At 38.8% G+C, this 17,020-nt stretch overlaps 2 protein-coding genes across 8 annotated transcripts in view; one reads left to right on the plus strand and one right to left on the minus strand.

Annotated features, from left to right (window-relative positions):
• Positions 1 to 17,020, plus strand: part of LOC131426203 (fasciclin-1) — a 467,103-nt gene that overhangs the window by 224,660 nt on the left and 225,423 nt on the right. The gene's annotated exons all lie outside the window — the stretch shown is intronic.
• On the minus strand, positions 689 to 12,611 carry LOC131426204 (tigger transposable element-derived protein 1-like). Of its 2 annotated transcripts, none has more exons than XM_058588761.1 (3): positions 12,478 to 12,611; positions 2,393 to 2,566; positions 689 to 2,326 (listed from the first exon to the last, which is right to left on the minus strand). In XM_058588761.1, exons 1-3 carry the CDS (start codon positions 12,487 to 12,489, stop codon positions 716 to 718), a joined length of 1,797 nt encoding a protein of 598 aa, XP_058444744.1. In that variant the 5' UTR covers positions 12,490 to 12,611; the 3' UTR covers positions 689 to 715. The 2 variants fall into 2 exon arrangements, with proteins under 2 accessions (XP_058444744.1, XP_058444743.1); XM_058588760.1 differs by lacking the exon at positions 12,478 to 12,611 and adding an exon at positions 7,153 to 7,569.

Here is a 17,020-nt window from a genome sequence, read left to right on the forward strand (position 1 = left end):
AGACACTAGAAAATTCCGTTTTAATCCATCTAGTGGTGTAACGATGTCTTTCTCATATCAATCATATTATCTTTTTTTTTTTTGTTTCAATTATAGAGGCTTTAACATCTTAGGTCATTCGCCTCTTCGGACCAGAAAATCTTTCTGACCCTATGTGCGGGGTTGGGAATCAAACCCAGGCGGGCTGCGTGAAAGGCATCGACTATCCCATCACGCTATACCCGTCCCCTCCATCATATTATCATATATAATACTGTGGTATTCTTCAAAATAATTTTCTTCGATTTTTGAAAGAATGACCGATATCGGTTTGTTTAGCCGTCTTCTGATAATAACCTATATTTACCCTATAATTCCGGATCCAGATGAAAGTCAGAAGTTCTGCAAAACTCGGTCACGCCATCTCTGAGCAAAGTGAGTAGATAATTTTTGAATTTTTACACTAATCGCCCTGTAACTCCGGAACCGGAAGTCGGATCCAGATGAAAATCAAGATTTTTTTAATGGACTATAAGACGATTGATTTGAAAACATAGAGCGTCAAAATCGGTTAAGCCATCATCCGAGGAAAGTTGGTGCACTTATTTTCCCTTTTTTATGCACATTTTACTCCATAACTCCGGAACCGGAGGTCAGATCCAAGCAAAATTCAGGAAAAGTCATCATCACCGTAAATAAATCACACAAACGTCAAACCGTCCGTATTCAAGCAACATCAATTCATTACAACAACATCATCATCATCGGACGAATCCAACATAAGTACCTCCTCCTTGATTTCGATTGCAATTTCTTCCGGCTGTTCCAGGGCCATCAGTTCGTCCTTCATTTCCCGAGCCCACGCAGCGACCTTCAGCAGACTTCCCGATACGCCTTTGGCACGCTTTCGGTTTAGATCATACATATCGAAGAAATCCTCGGCACGTGCCAGTTCCGTCAGATGACGGTCGATCTTTTCGATCAGTGTGTGCCGTATTTCCGGAGTGTAATCTGTCAACTGAACTTGCCAGTTATCCACGACAGCCGCCGACTGCTGGTTCTGTCTTAACGTTTCAATACTGTACTGGCCCCCGTCTTCGTGCTGTTTGCGAAACATCTCCAACAGTTCTTCGTTGGTAAGTTCACGGGGTGTGATTTGGTGGAAAATATCCTTCGCTGTCACCTGCGACAGACCCAACTCGTGCAGGTTGGCTACTATTTCATGCACTATTTCGTCGTTGGAGTGTTGTTCCATTGGGGCATCCAACAGACAAGACCAACCATTTCGGAGAGCCGATTCGTCCAGTAGAACGATCGATGTTTGCAAAACCATCTCCGCATCTTTCGACGAAAATGAAGCCCAAGACTTTTGAAGCGTCCTGCCCGTGCTGACTTCGCTGGCTAACCACTGGCAAACCTGTCTCAAGTACACGGCATTCAAATGAGTCAGAATGCCTTGAACTGCCGGCAGACAGGACGAGTTGCAATTGCTTGGCAGTGTTCGAACGTCTACTCCTGAGCGTTTCAGATTTGGTGAACAGTTTTGATTGTGCGGTAATATTAGTACCACTTGAAAGGGTAGCATTTTCCCCTGAACGTAGTTGTCCACTTCCGAAACGAAAACAGTTTCAAACCAAGTTTCGAGATCCCGTTCCGTGATGGGGGAGTCCGCCTTGGACTGTTCGCTATCGTTGATAAATGTGGGCCGTGTTACAAAATCGCCGGATGCATTGCTACAGAAAATCAAGGTGCTCCTTGCTTCACCGGCCAGTCCCGGAAGTTGTTTCCACGTGAAGATCGTACTTTCCACCGAAAAAAATTGACTGCGACTGAAGCTAAGCGTACTGAGCATCTGTTGCAGTGGCAGCTTGAATTCGACTTCATCCGGTGGGATGCGGTCCTTGTGAGGGCGAATCTCAAACAGTCCGTGCTTGTTCTTGAATCTCTCGAACCAACCGTTGCTACCGTGGAACGAGTTACCATCCGCATACTCCGTATCCTCGCCGATCCGTTCGTACAGTTCCAAGGCTTTGGCCCGAATTTTCGAATGATACAGTACTAACCGCTTGGTCCGCATGTCATCCCGCCACGCGGCCAGACATGTTTCCATCTTCCCAAAGCGTGGATTTCGTTTTCGCATGGAACCGGCGGCCACGTCCGAGCTGACCAGGCGGGCCATGGACCGGATGGAGGGTTCCTGTCGGCGCATGTTCCGAATGGTCGACTCGTTTACGTTGTACTCGATACCGAGCGCCGTGGCAGTGTGCCCGGATTCCAGCCGGTTCAGGATGTTGAGCTTCTCGGTTAGCGAGAAGGTACGGCGCTGTCGATATTTCTTTCTGGTACGCTGAAATCGGAATTGGTGAACGGTAAATAGACAGACTTTCTTGCGCATCTTGAACTCTGCACTTACACTTCTGGCCATCGTTCGGATAGTGAACTCGTGTTTATGGATGTTCCGGATGGTTGATGCGTGCACGTTGTACTCATGAGCGAGTTCCGATGATCCACGTCCGCTGGATAGCTGATTCAGGATGTTAAGCTTCTCCGCTATGGTGAGGACACGCCGCTGCTTGGAACCGGAGGGCTTGAATGAGACGGAGAGCGGAGGATAGGTTAGATTTTTTTTAGTAACGATCAAATTTATATCTTTCGAGTAACACGAGGTTAAATCCGGCCAGAAAAGCATGGAATCTTAGAAAGAGAAAGTAGTCGCATCTGGAGTAATTCCTTTATCTTAATCTTCCCGGTCGTCACCAAAGGAGTGCTTCGCTTTCCACATGAACAAATTGCTTGCCAAATCATGTACTCTTTGGCCCACTTTGACAACTTCTGCTTTATAACGTCTTCTAGGCTATCAATGCAATGTCTAATTTACGAACGTCGAAATGCACCGCTTTAAAGAGAGCTTCTTTTGTAAACGTGGTTTTCCTTTCCTTCATTTTGAGCGCGGAATAAAAACACTATGAGTAGCCTAATCGTTCATTTTGATGTAGTTATTATTCTTCAATAAAGACTACCGAGAGTTGTTCCTGCGATATGGCTGCTCAAAGTGGGATATTTCGTCAAATTTTGTGCACGATATATAACGAATAGCTTAATCAATTAAAGAGAAAAATATATGTTTTATTAAAGCGTATTCAAATTTGTATCACACAGTTTGATAGCGAAAAAGACGTAGGGAAGCAGAACTTGTCAAAGTGGGCCAAAGAGTACATGATTTGGCAAGCAATTTGTTCACGTGGAAAGCGAAGCACTCCTTTGGTGACAACCGGGACGATTAACGAGCAGGTATAGATATTGGAATGACTCCAAAAGCGTCTACTTTCTCTTTCTAAAATCCCAATGTTTAGGAAGGACTACAAGGCTAATGAGGTCTACTTCGTTTCGAAGTGACACAGTTTAAAGAATGTTTGGCCGCGAAAAAAATATTTATCGCACTTTTTAAAATCAAATTTGACGAAATATATCCAATTATTGCAAATATTTTGTTGTAGTTTTTTGTAAAAATTATTCGACAAAACAAAAACAGCTTTTCACAGAGAACTCAAAACAAACAGAAAAACATACAAAATTGTCTGTTCCAGAACTACAATGAACACCGTTTACCTCTGCGAAAAAAAACACGTCTCACTTTGAGCAACCCATATCTCAGGAACAACTCGATATGTTTACATACAATTCACACTGTAGCAGCCTCTCGTAGAGAATAATAACTATACGGAAGGAATTTTTACCCGGGAATCGCAAAACTATGGAAAAAATTATGAAACATCAAAATACTGGTGTTATCTCGACAAAAATTTGCTTGAAAAAAACCACTAAGAACAATTTTATGATTTCCGAAATCGACATTTTTTTATGTCAAATGTTTTAGAAATACGTGAAACGGTAAGACCTGGTGTAATCTCGAGAAAAAAAATTTTGAAAAAAATCAAAAACTCAAGTGTAGAGTTTTTGAAACTTGAAACAAAATTCGGCGAAAATACCAGATCTCGACGCATCGTGTATTTCCAAGACAAAACAAGAAAATCGCAAAACTTTGAAAACAAAAACGCATTTAAAAAAACAGCGTAGCTTCGGAAATCCGCGTAAAAAACTAAATCAAAACCGCGCGAAAAAAGACCTCAATGTACATAGAAATTGAAGATCAGGTAACCCAGAGTATTCGTTTTTTTAATCCACACTCAAAATGAAGGAACAAAAAACTACGTTTACAGAAAGCCCCGAAATCTCCGAAAAAAGGGATCTTACGATCGGCAGACGTGGGATTCAGTCGAAAGATTCGTTGTTAGTGCACAGAACAATTCGACAAATCAGACTGCGAAAATATTTTTCGATCGTACCACGTCAACAAGCAACATGCCGCCAGTAAAAACAAAACTGGTTACTGTCAACCGTATAAGCAAGTTTTGATCGCAAAAAAGATAAACGGACGAACATTTTTGTTGCACACAAATGAACTCCAGTCAATTGCAGGCTGAAAAATTAGTTTAGTTGAATTTCCAGTTAAAATCAAATCTATAAAAAATCATGATTTGGCAAGGTATCTGAAGTTGCGGTAATCAGAAAAGTAAAGAAAGGGGGTTCCAAAAGACAATTTCACAATTTATTTAATTGCTCGGTGGTCCGATCGGGCTCGAAATAAAAATTACATAGAAGTTTTGGTTAAACTTTTTAAGTTTTCTTTTTTCAGTTATGATTTTATTTTTAAAGCAATGTCATTTCCAATTCAGAAGGAATTTTTCTAGAATTTAGCTTTAACTAATTATAAATATTAAAATATATTGAACCAAATTCGCGCCAAATCGAACAAATGAAGACAAACACTGGAAAAGGTCATAAGTGCAAATAACAGTTTACTATCGGCAATCTATATAAACTAGCAGTTTCTCATTCTTCCTAGCACTTTCTTAAAATAATGACTTTAATTCACTTGTAATGAAACTTCATGGGAACGTAGGGTTTCTCACAAAAAGACAAAATATGCCATGTTTTTTTTCCTAAGTTAGCAAGGTTTTTTTCTCCCAAAAATGTCGTTTGAGAAGGACTGAACTTTTCTTACCATTTTACTTTGAAGTCGAAAAATGACAAATAAGGAACCAAAAAAACAATAGTTAAAAGGCCATCAATGACCCTAATTTTAAAAAAAAATGAAAAATTACGAATTATCAATGTTTTTTTACAGGTGATTTTTACAAAATCATTCAAATTTTTAAATAATATAGAAAAAAATGCCAATCGAGTCCAACACTGAGAAATATCGATTTTAAAAGTTCCAAGTTGATTTACGAAACACATCATTTTTCATATTGAAAAAAATTCGTTCTGTGATAGATAATTATGTTCCCTACTAGCCATTCTTACATATTAAGAGCACTGTTTTTCGACTACCTTGAAAAAGTAGAACCTCCCTTAGTGACTATGATATTGAATTTGAAGAGTGAAATCACAATAAAAGTGGCTTCATATGAAACAGAAAAAAATCGAAATCGTCTGTCACCAACACAATGTCACAAGTCATTTAAAAAATAAAATGGCCAAATTGAACGAACTGAGGTGTGAATGGCTTCAAATTTTTCCATGAAATGTCGAGATTTGGTATTGCCTCGAAAAAAAAAATTGAAGTTAATCCAATTTCTGGGACTTGTTGATTTCAAAAAAAAATTTTTTTTTGATGTCAACTGCCTTAGAACAACATGAATCGTCGAGATTGTGTAAAAACAAATTTGTTTGAACAATATTGACTCTGGGACTCGGCAATTTCGTGTAATACTAGGACATTTGGCACTCAATCTCTTTCTAAATTTAAATTTATAAAAAATAATTTTTCTAGATGACACTTTTTCTAGATGACACTTAATCTCGACATTTCATGCAATTTTAAGGCTTTTGTCATAAAAAAGTCGTCGATAAATTTTAGTGCACTGGAGAACACTATGCTTTGTCGGTTAAGTCACATATAAGGTTACATCTCCCAAACCGGGAATGTTAGATATAATTTCCCAAACATGATCAGAGACCAGCCGTTAAATAAGCCTAAGTTTATCGAAATTCGTTTGTTATTTTCGAGGAGTTTGAGCCGATATAAAAAGTGCAGTTAGTCGATTACGTCAGTTATACGTCAGTTATTATCTCTTCAGAACCGAAAGTGACAGCCATTTGATCTTCGAACTTGGTCAATGACCCAATAGTTGCTTTCAAACGAACCTATGCTGTTAAAATCGGTTCAGCCATCTCTGAGAAAAATGAGTGGTGAAGCGGTCTTGATGGGGCAAAATGACCACTAGACACTGTCAATTTTCACAAAAACTGGTTGATTTTATGTAGTTCATCATTTGTAAGATATTACTAGGGTCAAAAAATTTCATTTACACACAATATTTGGTCGTTTCTGGAGGTTTCCTGCGGTAAAGTACTACTGGCCATTTTCGTCCTACCCATTTCGAGATTTTCCATTTCAAGTTTGGTGCACTCTGAGCAAGACTACGCCCGTATAAGTGAGGAAGGTTATAGCTTCCGAACAGTATATAACATTCTGAGTAAAAGTATTATTTTTCGCGCAAAACCAAAAGTGGACATTTTCGCGCTGGTCTCCCCTACCAATAAATGATTTTATCGAGTAGTAAAATTCAACTAAAAAAACTTCGGCGCACATCAACATTTGACGAATGGAAAGATATTAGGATTTATTTTGAACTGAAAATGAAATGATTACAAGAAGTATAATGATTATATTTCAGAAAACGTAAGAAAAACGTTGTAACTGATAGTATAAACAGAAAATGTACAGGTGTTATTTTTAGCAGAGACTTGAAGATTTTTCCCTAGTGTCGGAAGTCAACCACCGAACTGTCAAAAATAACCATGCACTCAAGCATGGATTACTGTCAAATTTGAACAAATGAATATAATTCGCGAAATGGTTCACAGCCTAAGAGTGATGAAATAACTTTCAAATCTGCCTTTAGAAGCATGATCACTCAATTACATGCATAAAAAAACTAAAAATTACATGCTGAATAAAAACATCAAATTTGGCAACCCTGACCCTGACAGAATATAACGAAATAGTACCAACTTAGTGCTAATCAACTTTAACCGTAGTAACGCATCCGGCAACGGTTGCTTTGTTCGCCACAGCTTAATTAATCGTGCAAAATGAAAACCTACCGCTTGATCCATTTCCATTTCCGGCACTATTTAGTCAAATGTTTCCACTTTGCACCCGGTCAAACTTCACAACTCGCAGTCATTTTACATTTGCCACTGACTGCTGCTGCTGCTGTGGCAGCAGTGTATGCCAGACGGGCGGAATACAAAAAACGCGCTCTCTCGCATAGCACGGTATGTTTGTATTGGTCGATTTATTCCCTCGTACAGCACGACTCGATGCAGACATTTTTCTGTTTGGTTCTTTGTATTAACCATCTCATCAAAATGTGGCAACAGTGGAAGTTCGAGGCTCGTCGCGCTGTACAAGTGTTAGCCAGAACGCGCTGTTCGAGTGATAGCGTGATAGCGAGAGCTCCGAATAGACCCGGGCATTGAATCAGTGTTGTCATTTCTGTTCTAAATATAATCGGCTGGTTTGTTCGGAATGCGGCTTTGAAGTTTTTACATTAACCTTTTTTTTTGAAAAATCTGTTTTAATTAGCGCATTTAAATATTATCTATAAAAAATCTGTAACGAATGTTTATATCTAGTCGTGTTTTTACAAAACACACAAAAAATTGGCTAGTGATGTTGTTAAACATTTTTTCAAATTTCTCACTCGTTCCGCTATATGTGTTATTTCATGGCGCAAGATGCTTATATGAGTACAGAAGGAAGGAGTAGTTGACTCCATATTTCTAAGAAAATTGCTTAAATGGCGATTTACTAGCAACGCTTTCGAATTCATTCCAGGTAGCACTGTATTTAGCAATGATATTCTCTGCAGTTGTTGTCCATACCATAAAAATTTACCAATGTCTGCCTTGATTTCTCTAGCGAGGCTCACATTCATTGTTATATTTGTTTGCCAATTGTGCTTGCCGTATTTTGTCACTAAAAATAACACCCAGTATCTTGATGCTATTTTTGACTCTAAGCCACTAGCCTGAAGTTTTCGTTTTGTTGAGTCCTGAAATTTGTCCGAGTTCCTCAAATAGAGATACTGCTTGCAGTACTATTGTTTTATTCTCAAAAAAACATTGATAAATCATCTGCGTAAGCATTTAGCACTACATTTGGAAATCTTTGATATATTGCATCTAACAGTGCACAGTGGTCCGAAACAGGAAATTAGCGAGACAAAAATATTTTCGCTATTAAATATTACTTTTTTTGTAGTTGGTGTTTCCACAAAAGTTGTTTGGTAGCTTAAATTATTGCACTTCACAGCAAAGCTGTAGGAAAATTTATTTTTAGCAACTTTACTGAAGAAGCAATCTTCCTACCTCTTCAGTTGATGGAGTTACTTTAATTTTTCAGAATAAAAGTAGGATGGCATCGGAAATATGATCACAATTTTATGATAAAATTTTCAGTTTTGTGACATAATCTCAAACAATTCAAAATTAAACTTCTCTTCAATGTTTGGTATAAACGAGTATCAAAGAGGATAATTCATAAGGCGCGATTGTCTTTCTCGTATTTTTAAAGCTCATAGCTCAGTGATCTGTGAAAGGATTTATATAATCTTACTACCAATAGAATCGAAATTTTTCAAGTTAAACGTGTATATCAATAGCTTTGAAGTATTTCAATTGTACACTATTGAAAAACCTGTTTCATTTGACCCATATCAACATCAGCCAATCAGAACGCGTTCTAAGGAAGAGATCAAAATATCTGCTGCTGTACAACAAATCGTTCGAGGAAAATGTTCCGAACAGTGTTTAATATCGTAGTGAGTTCCACAATTTGGTTCTTCTGAAAGGCAGCAATAAATACCGTACAGCACCCTGATAGTTTCTTTCAATGAAATGCAAATCCGAAATGAAATAATCGACATTAAAATTATGTATGCTGCTATTTTTATAGCCGTTAGGACTACCCATTGGTGAAAAAGCTACAAACGAAATCACATAAAAAGAAACCTCTTAACATAAATTGAATCAGTTTGGATTCTATCGCCACTGCGAGTGGATGTGTTTTGTGTCGTCTGCACAGCTAGTTTCGCTTTCGACAAGACAAGCGATTACGTCACAGCTGCCAGTCATTAGCATTGGTGAAAAAACAACGGTGGAGAGCATTACACAAAATCATCCTTTCTAATGGCTCTAAAGGTTTTCTAAAGAACTATTCGGATATGTTGTTCGCAAATCGAAGGTAAATATCCTCAGTTTAGTGCAAATCTAGAACAGTTTGGTTAGATTTGTGCACTTTTCGCTGTGTGAAATTCACAGTAATCGAGATCAAGTGAAGCCTTGCATAATTCATACAATTGATCAACTAATTGGGGAATGCTTGCATAATTCATACAATGGATCAACTAATTGATATTCGGAAGTGTTAAGGAACATGTCAGTTGTTTTGGTATTCACGACATCCAGTTATGTCTCTGACATTACCCACCCGCCTTTTTTGTTCCAAGTTTTTTGTGATCAGTTTTACGATAAAATCGACATGCGAAGATTTACCGAGCTAAATATTGCGCACAATTTTACTCAGCTAAGGTTTCCAATATAAGCTGCCATTAAAAAGTTCTGATTGTTTTTTTCGTCAAGAATCAGTCAATCTTATTATATAAATATAAGTAGTTGAGATGCGAGATCGATGATAACTAATTTTATACGGTTTCTGAAAAATCATAAAACAGGGAAGTTATTTTTTTAACTCATTTAAATTAGTGTTCAAATTGCCTTATAAAAATCGAACCTTAAACGCCAAAACGTAGCAACGTACTACCACCAGCTAAACGTTGGTTTCAAATGAGCCCTATAAGTAGCTCAAACATATTTTTTTCTGAAAAATGATAAACAAGAAAACTACAGCCGTTGAAGGCTAAATTAATAGTTTTTCCTATATTACTTAAATTCCTTCTATAATTAAAAGGTTTGAGAGATGCGGTTACTTGTTTCAACGATATACTATTGTAATTTCTCAGCGATACTATCGCCGCATCCATGCTTGTAAGTTATTTGGAATTGAATTTAATGCGTTCAATTATGCACTTCAAACTACCCTGAACAGGTGTAAAGACCAAGTTGCGGAACGAGTATTGAAATAAACTACTTTTATCAGTTGTAATTATTCGCTTCTAACGTGCCATGAATTGGATTTTCCAATATTGATTTAAATTTGGAGGAACACTAAATTGTAACATTTAAAGGTTTTTGGTGTGTACGTAAAGTAAATATTTAGTTTCGATTTCTTCGCGTTTCTCCTTCGGCTCATCAGTGCTTAAAGCAGTTCAAATTGAACCACCATCTCCGCCTAACAGTTCGATTTGAACCGCTAAGCAGACGCAAAGTCCACACTATTTATGTGACCCTGAGCCGAAGGCGAAACGCGAAGAAATCGAAACTAAGTTGTAAGTTGCTCTATTATACTCTATCATAACCTTATACTAATAAAAAAAACATTGCAGCTTGAGCTAACTGAATAAAGAGAAGCTGTCTGCTGTGAGAAAGTGTTTGGATTATTATATCCAACAACATCCAGTTAAGGCTCTGATATTATCCATCCACTTTTCATATGGGGGATACGTACCGCACACAAAAAATCGCGTAACATCGAAAATTCGCTTAAAAAAACTGCCTAATCTCAAAAATCGGCAAAACAATAAAAAAAAATTTTATACGTCTTTGAAAAATTTAACGTAGAAATGCATGAAACGTCAAGATCTTGTGTAATCTCGATATATATCACTTAAAAATATAAATAAGGAAAGTTTTAGAAAGTTGATTTAAAAAAGATTTCGGGATAAAACCAGATCTCGACACTTCGTGCATTTCTATGACAAAACAAGAAAACCACATAGCTTTGAAAATTCGTATTAAAAAAACCGTTTAGCTTCGACAATCCGCGTTGAAAAAAAAACTGCAGAGTTAAAAGAAAAATGGTCAAAATGAACGAACTAAGGTTTGATTTGCTTTCTCACCCTCCATGTGCCCCCAGATCTAGCTCCCAGCGACTGGGGGTGAAAGTTAACGCTTCAAAGTCTTGATATTACATTCCTCTTTCGTGGAATTTGACTTTCTGAACCATTACATGGCTAGTGCTATGATCCAGTTGACACCAAGAATCCTTCCAGGCCGGAGCTTGAACATACGACAACTGACTTGTAAGACCAACGCTCTATGCATTAAACCACCAACCAATTTAGGAATTAGGGACTGGACCTGAGTTTAAGAACTACATTCAGAACTTAGAACAGGCTCAGAATTCAATAGTAATTTAGTTTTTGAACTAGTTGCAAAACTGAATTCACTTCAGGAATCCAGTTTCAACATGCAGGTTTTTAGTTCTAAACCTGTAACCGATCGAAGTCCAAATAAACCTCCCATCGACCGAATTCCAAATGGGAGCACGACCTGAGCGTTTCACGCTTCATACTTGGTTTTTTCTTACAGATGTTGGTGAGAGAATCTCACCTCGACATCCAGTCCCGTCTGAAGCACTAGAAGAAATGAACGATTTGCAATCAAAGTTTACCTTTTATACTCGTACAGTAGACCATCGAAACTGATATGTACTTGACTACCTCAAAACCGTCGTCCGGGTGCGAAAAAGGCAAGCAAGCGTGATGAATTTTACTCATTATATCCGAAAGTTTTAGAAAACTTCGTTTAAATGAAAATGTAATAAAAAATTCCTGATCATATTTCCGATAGCTTGTAGAATAAACTGTGTTGCTGGGTTAAGTACATCAAGATATTCGCGATAAAGTTCTGCCCATTCTTGTCCAGGGTAAAATTTGAAAAGGCGCCCCATAGTAAAGTAAGTCGTATTCACGACAAAAAAATGTTTGAATAAAATCAAAATTTAGAGATTTCCGAAAAAGTTCTTTTTTTTTGGTGCCAAATATTTTAAAACAGCATGAAGCGTCGAGATCTGGTGTCATCTCGAAAATGTTAAAGAAAAGTTAACTCCCAGGGATTTTGACCGAAAATCATATCATCGACCAAGTTTGCTGTTGAAATTTTGACAAATTAGTACCGAAATCAAGACTAGGTTTTTAACTTAACGCGGCTTCAGACTCTATGAACTAAGCGGAATGCTGAAATAAATGCCTGTGATCTCGATAGATTAATTTCAAAACGACCTTAGAAACTGATTTAAAAGCTAATTACATAGAATTCAAACGAAACTAAGAATCACGTACTAAAATATAAACATAAACAATAACTTAGTTTATAGAATCAAATTTGGCAACCCTGACCCTGACAGAATTGAAAGAAATAGTACCTAATAGTAATAGTGCTAATCAACTTTAACCGTAGAAACGCATCCGGCAACGGTTGCTTTGTTCGCCACACCTTAAACAATCGTGCAAAATGAAAACCTACCGCTTGATCCATTTCAATTACCGGCACTATTTAGTCAAATGTTTCCACTTTTCACCCGGTCAAAGTTTGCTATCCGCACTTATTTGACGTTTGCCACTGACTGCTGCTGCTGCTGTTGCAGCAGTTTATGCCGGACGGATGGACGGAATACAGAAAAAAACGCGTTCTCTCGCTTAGCACGGTATGTTTGTATTGGTCCGTTCATTCCCTCGTACAGCACGACTCGATGCAAACGGTTTTTCTGTTTGGTACTTTGTACCAATCATCTCATCAAAATGTGGCAACAGTGGATGTTCGAGGCTCGTCGCGCTGTGCGAGTGTTAGTCAGAACGCGCTGTTCGAGTTGGCTGTGGCAAATGTGGCGTGGTATCGAGAGAGCACCGAATAGACCCGGGCATTGAATCAGTGTTGTCATTTCTATTGTAAATCCAATCGGGTGATTTGTTCTGGGCGCGGTTTTGAAATTTTTGTTTCGTCTCAGTGACATGGATTCATAATTATTTGTTATTATTATTATTTATGATCAGTATTCCGTTCTTTCTTTCGGTACGTCAGAAAAGACACTTCGGTGCCATTAGCAGTTTAATATAATCTGCTAATGCAATGCAGTGATGAGTATAAGACGAATAGAAAATTTGAACTAATAAAGATGTTCGCAGTACTTCAGTGAGTAATTCTAAAGCTAGGATTAACAGAATGCTACTGACTTACTTTCAATTAAGGATGCCGACATTGCGCTCATTCTCAGGAAACTTATCATGAGCAGTGTAATTGAAATGAACACGAAACACATAATTTGCACACGTTGTACGTTAACTACTTGCTTAAACAGTGGAACTGACTGCTTGCTAGTACCGAAAACGAAAACGAAAAAACAAAACTCTACGGCAGCAAACATGCAGTGGAAAAGTTAGTCCCGAGGCGCAACGACAAGTAGCTTCCTATAACTTTCCCACTCATGGCGTGCTTGAAAAGTACAACAGCACCATTCTAATAGAGAAATAAAGACAGAGGCAAACACAATCGTAAACTTTGGGGAAACATACTTCAGGATTCGTCTTCATCCGTCGTCTTTTTCACAATTCAAGCCACCCCCTCCCCCAAACTCCGTCCGCCATTTGTTTCGTAACCTAAGCCAGTACAAGCGTTAATGAAAAGTTTTCACTTCTGCCTCCTCCGCGCGCTGTCTCTCCGGGTGGTGCGAGGCATTATGCGAACAGGAAGGCATCCTTTAAGTTTCTTATCATCTCCTGCTGTAGAGCTTTCACCCGGTTCGTTACTTCGGCTACCATCACTTCATCCATCTATCCATCCATCCAGCCAGCCATGCTCGTACTGCCGCAAGGCAGAACAAATATTAGCTTTCCTCGATCATCCGCAGTAGTAGCGCAACCGGCACCCAGGGGGGGCAGCGGACGGGAGGTGGGACAATTTTAATTACACGTTCATATTTTCTCCTGTCGTCATGTGTGTGTGTGTGAGTGTTTGGTGTGTCACTGATCCTCGTCGGCTAGGGTGACCCGGGCGGTGGTGCCAATGTCCCGATTTGATTTGCTTCCCAATCTGATCCAGATAATGTTTCGAATTGTCTTATTTCACAGATCGTAACTTTTTTCCTAAATAGCCACAGCTGCAAATTGTTGGCCAAATCAGTTTTTTTTGTTAAAATTATTTCGAAGGCTCTTTATAACTATTTTATAATCTTATATCTTTACTCTAAACAATAAGTTAACCGGAGATCAAAGGATAAATCTTTTATAACTCATACAACTACATAAATTGACAGAATAGTATAAAATTCGATCAAACTAACTTTCCAAGAATTGATGCATATTTCACAATAGTCCAAAGTCGTCAGCTTAGATAATAGATTTCCACATTGGTGAATCACACAAATATTACCGGTCCCAAGTACCTTCCTTGAGTTGAGCAATACGGCCAAAGTCTGATGAAGGTAAAGGCGTTCAAACAATGGAGTCTTTTGAATTAAACGTTAGGCTATGATAATTGCTACAAGAACTTAAATAAATCCCGATCATATTGTTGGAAGTGCTCTTACTCCACTGGCATTCCAAGCCGATTGTCGGAAATTTTTTTTATGACAGATTTTATCAAAAACTTATGCAAATAGTCTGCAATATTTTGGTTCGATTTCTCCTTGTTTGCTTTGTTGGAATTACCAACCGTGGCTCCGGTTGCTGCGTTCGGTTAGTACATTTTGCCACCCTCGCAGATGGCCTACCAAACCAAGATTGTTTTTCACGAATTTGTCCGTCTTCTTCTTATCTCTTCATGGTCGGCTTCACACCGCGATGTTACAACATGAAACTCACGCTTTGTTTGAGTTACGAACCTGTACCTGAATTTTGGCCCTGAATTCAGAGCCTAGACTCAAGACCTGGGTTAATGGCCTGTGTTCTGGATCGGAATTCCCAACATAGACCTGAATTTTGTACCTGAATTTTGAATCTGAATTCTGAGCCTGAGTTCTGATTCCACAGAGCACAGATCTCCAGATAAATGTGTGAACTTTTCTTTTGAGCCTATTTTTTCTGATTCCTTATTCCTCGATTCTGAGCCAGCATTCTGGACCTAGATCCTGGACTTAGACCTCGGTTCTGGACCGGGTTTCTGAACCTGGACCTGATTTCAGGACCCTAGATTCTATTCTTGGGTTGAGGACCTGAATCCTAGATCTGGACCTGACTTCAGAACCTATTCTAGACTAGGGTTATGGATCTGTGTTCTTGATCGAGACTCTAAACCTAGGCCTAGATTCTGTATATGAGTCGTAGATCTGAATTTTGAATCCGAATCATCAATCTGTACCTGATTTCTAGACCTGAATTCTGGAACTGGATTTGGTATCTGAATTCTGAACCTGAATGTTAGATCTAGGTCCTAAGTTTGCACTTGAATGCTAAATCTAGATCTGGATCCTAAGCCTGAATTCGGAAACTGATTTGTATGTCTGGACCTGACTTCAGAACCTATTCTAGACCAGGGTTATGGATCTGTGTTCTTGATCGAGACTCTAAACCTAGGCCTAGATTCTGTATATGAGTCGTAGATCTGAATTTTGAATCCGAATCATCAATCTGTACCTGATTTCTAGACCTGAATTCTGGAACTGGATTTGGTATCTGAATTCTGAACCTGAATGTTAGATCTAGGTCCTAAGTTTGCACTTGAATGCTAAATCTAGATCTGGATCCTAAGCCTGAATTCGGAAACTGATTTGTATGTCTGGACCTGACTTCAGAACCTATTCTAGACTAGGGTTATGGATCTGTGTTCTTGATCGAGACTCTAAACCTAGGCCTAGATTCTGTATATGAGTCGTAGATCTGAATTTTGAATCCGAATCATCAATCTGTACCTGATTTCTAGACCTGAATTCTGGAACTGGATTTGGTATCTGAATTCTGAACCTGAATGTTAGATCTAGGTCCTAAGTTTGCACTTGAATGCTAAATCTAGATCTGGATCCTAAGCCTGAATTCGGAAACTGATTTGTATGTCTGGACCTGACTTCAGAACCTATTCTAGACCAGGGTTATGGATCTGTGTTCTGGATCGGATTCTGTATCTGAGTTCAAGACCAGAATTTGAAGTCCGAATTATCAACCTGGACCTGATTTCTAGACCTAAATTCTGGAGCTGGTTTCGGTATCTGAATTCTGAACCTGAATGTTGGACCTAGATCCTGAGTTTGCATCTGAATGCTTGACCTGAAACCTAAGCTTAGATCCTGGACCTGAATTCTGAACCAGAACCTGGATTTTGGATCTGAATTTTGAATCTCGACCTGGATTCCGCACTTGGACTAAGAACCTGGGCTTAGGTATTGGACCTGAATTAAGGATCTACTTCCGAACCAGAACTCTGAACGTGGATTTAAGTTTTATGATTTTGAACCTATGTGAACCTAAATTCTGAACCTGGATTCCAGACCTGAATTCTGGACTTTGATTTTGGGCCTGGGCCTATGTGCTAGAGATAGATTCTGTGCCTAGATAAATTCGTGGTTTCGTTTGACTTGTTCCAATAGAACAGGGCAAGTTCTGACCCTAAATCCTGGACTTGGACCTCGGCTCTGGACCGGAAGTCTGATCCTTAATGCTACACTAGGATCTAGTTCCTAACCCAGAATTCGGAAACAGAATTATGCAGCTGTATCTGGATTCTGGACAGAATTATCAAGCTGGCATCGGAGCCTGGACCTGACTTCAGGACTATCATTCTAGGCCTAGATTTTCTGTATTTGAATTCTGGATCTGAATCTGTGGTCCTGAGTTTTGGATCTGAGTTCTCAACTCAGACCAGGATTCAAAATATCGGTCCTAGCTTCAAACCAGAACTCTGAACATGGACTTGGATTTTGTACCTTGATTTTGAACTCATTCGAACCTAAATTCTGAACGCGGATTCCAGACCTGATCTCAATGCTTGACCTAAATTCTGACCATTATTCTTTATCTGAACCTGACTTCTAGAGGAGGTGCCTGAGTCTGAATAAATCCTTGGATTGGTTTGACTTGCT

The sequence above is a fragment of the Malaya genurostris genome, chromosome 1, assembly GCF_030247185.1.
Source record: "Malaya genurostris strain Urasoe2022 chromosome 1, Malgen_1.1, whole genome shotgun sequence".
Classification (NCBI taxonomy): domain Eukaryota; kingdom Metazoa; phylum Arthropoda; class Insecta; order Diptera; family Culicidae; genus Malaya; species Malaya genurostris.

Coding starts and splice junctions, on each gene's coding strand:
- LOC131426204 (XM_058588760.1), bottom strand. Junction 2,327..2,392: donor TCCGAACGATGGCCAGAAGT/GTAAGTGCAGAG, acceptor TTCCGATTTCAG/CGTACCAGAAAGAAATATCG.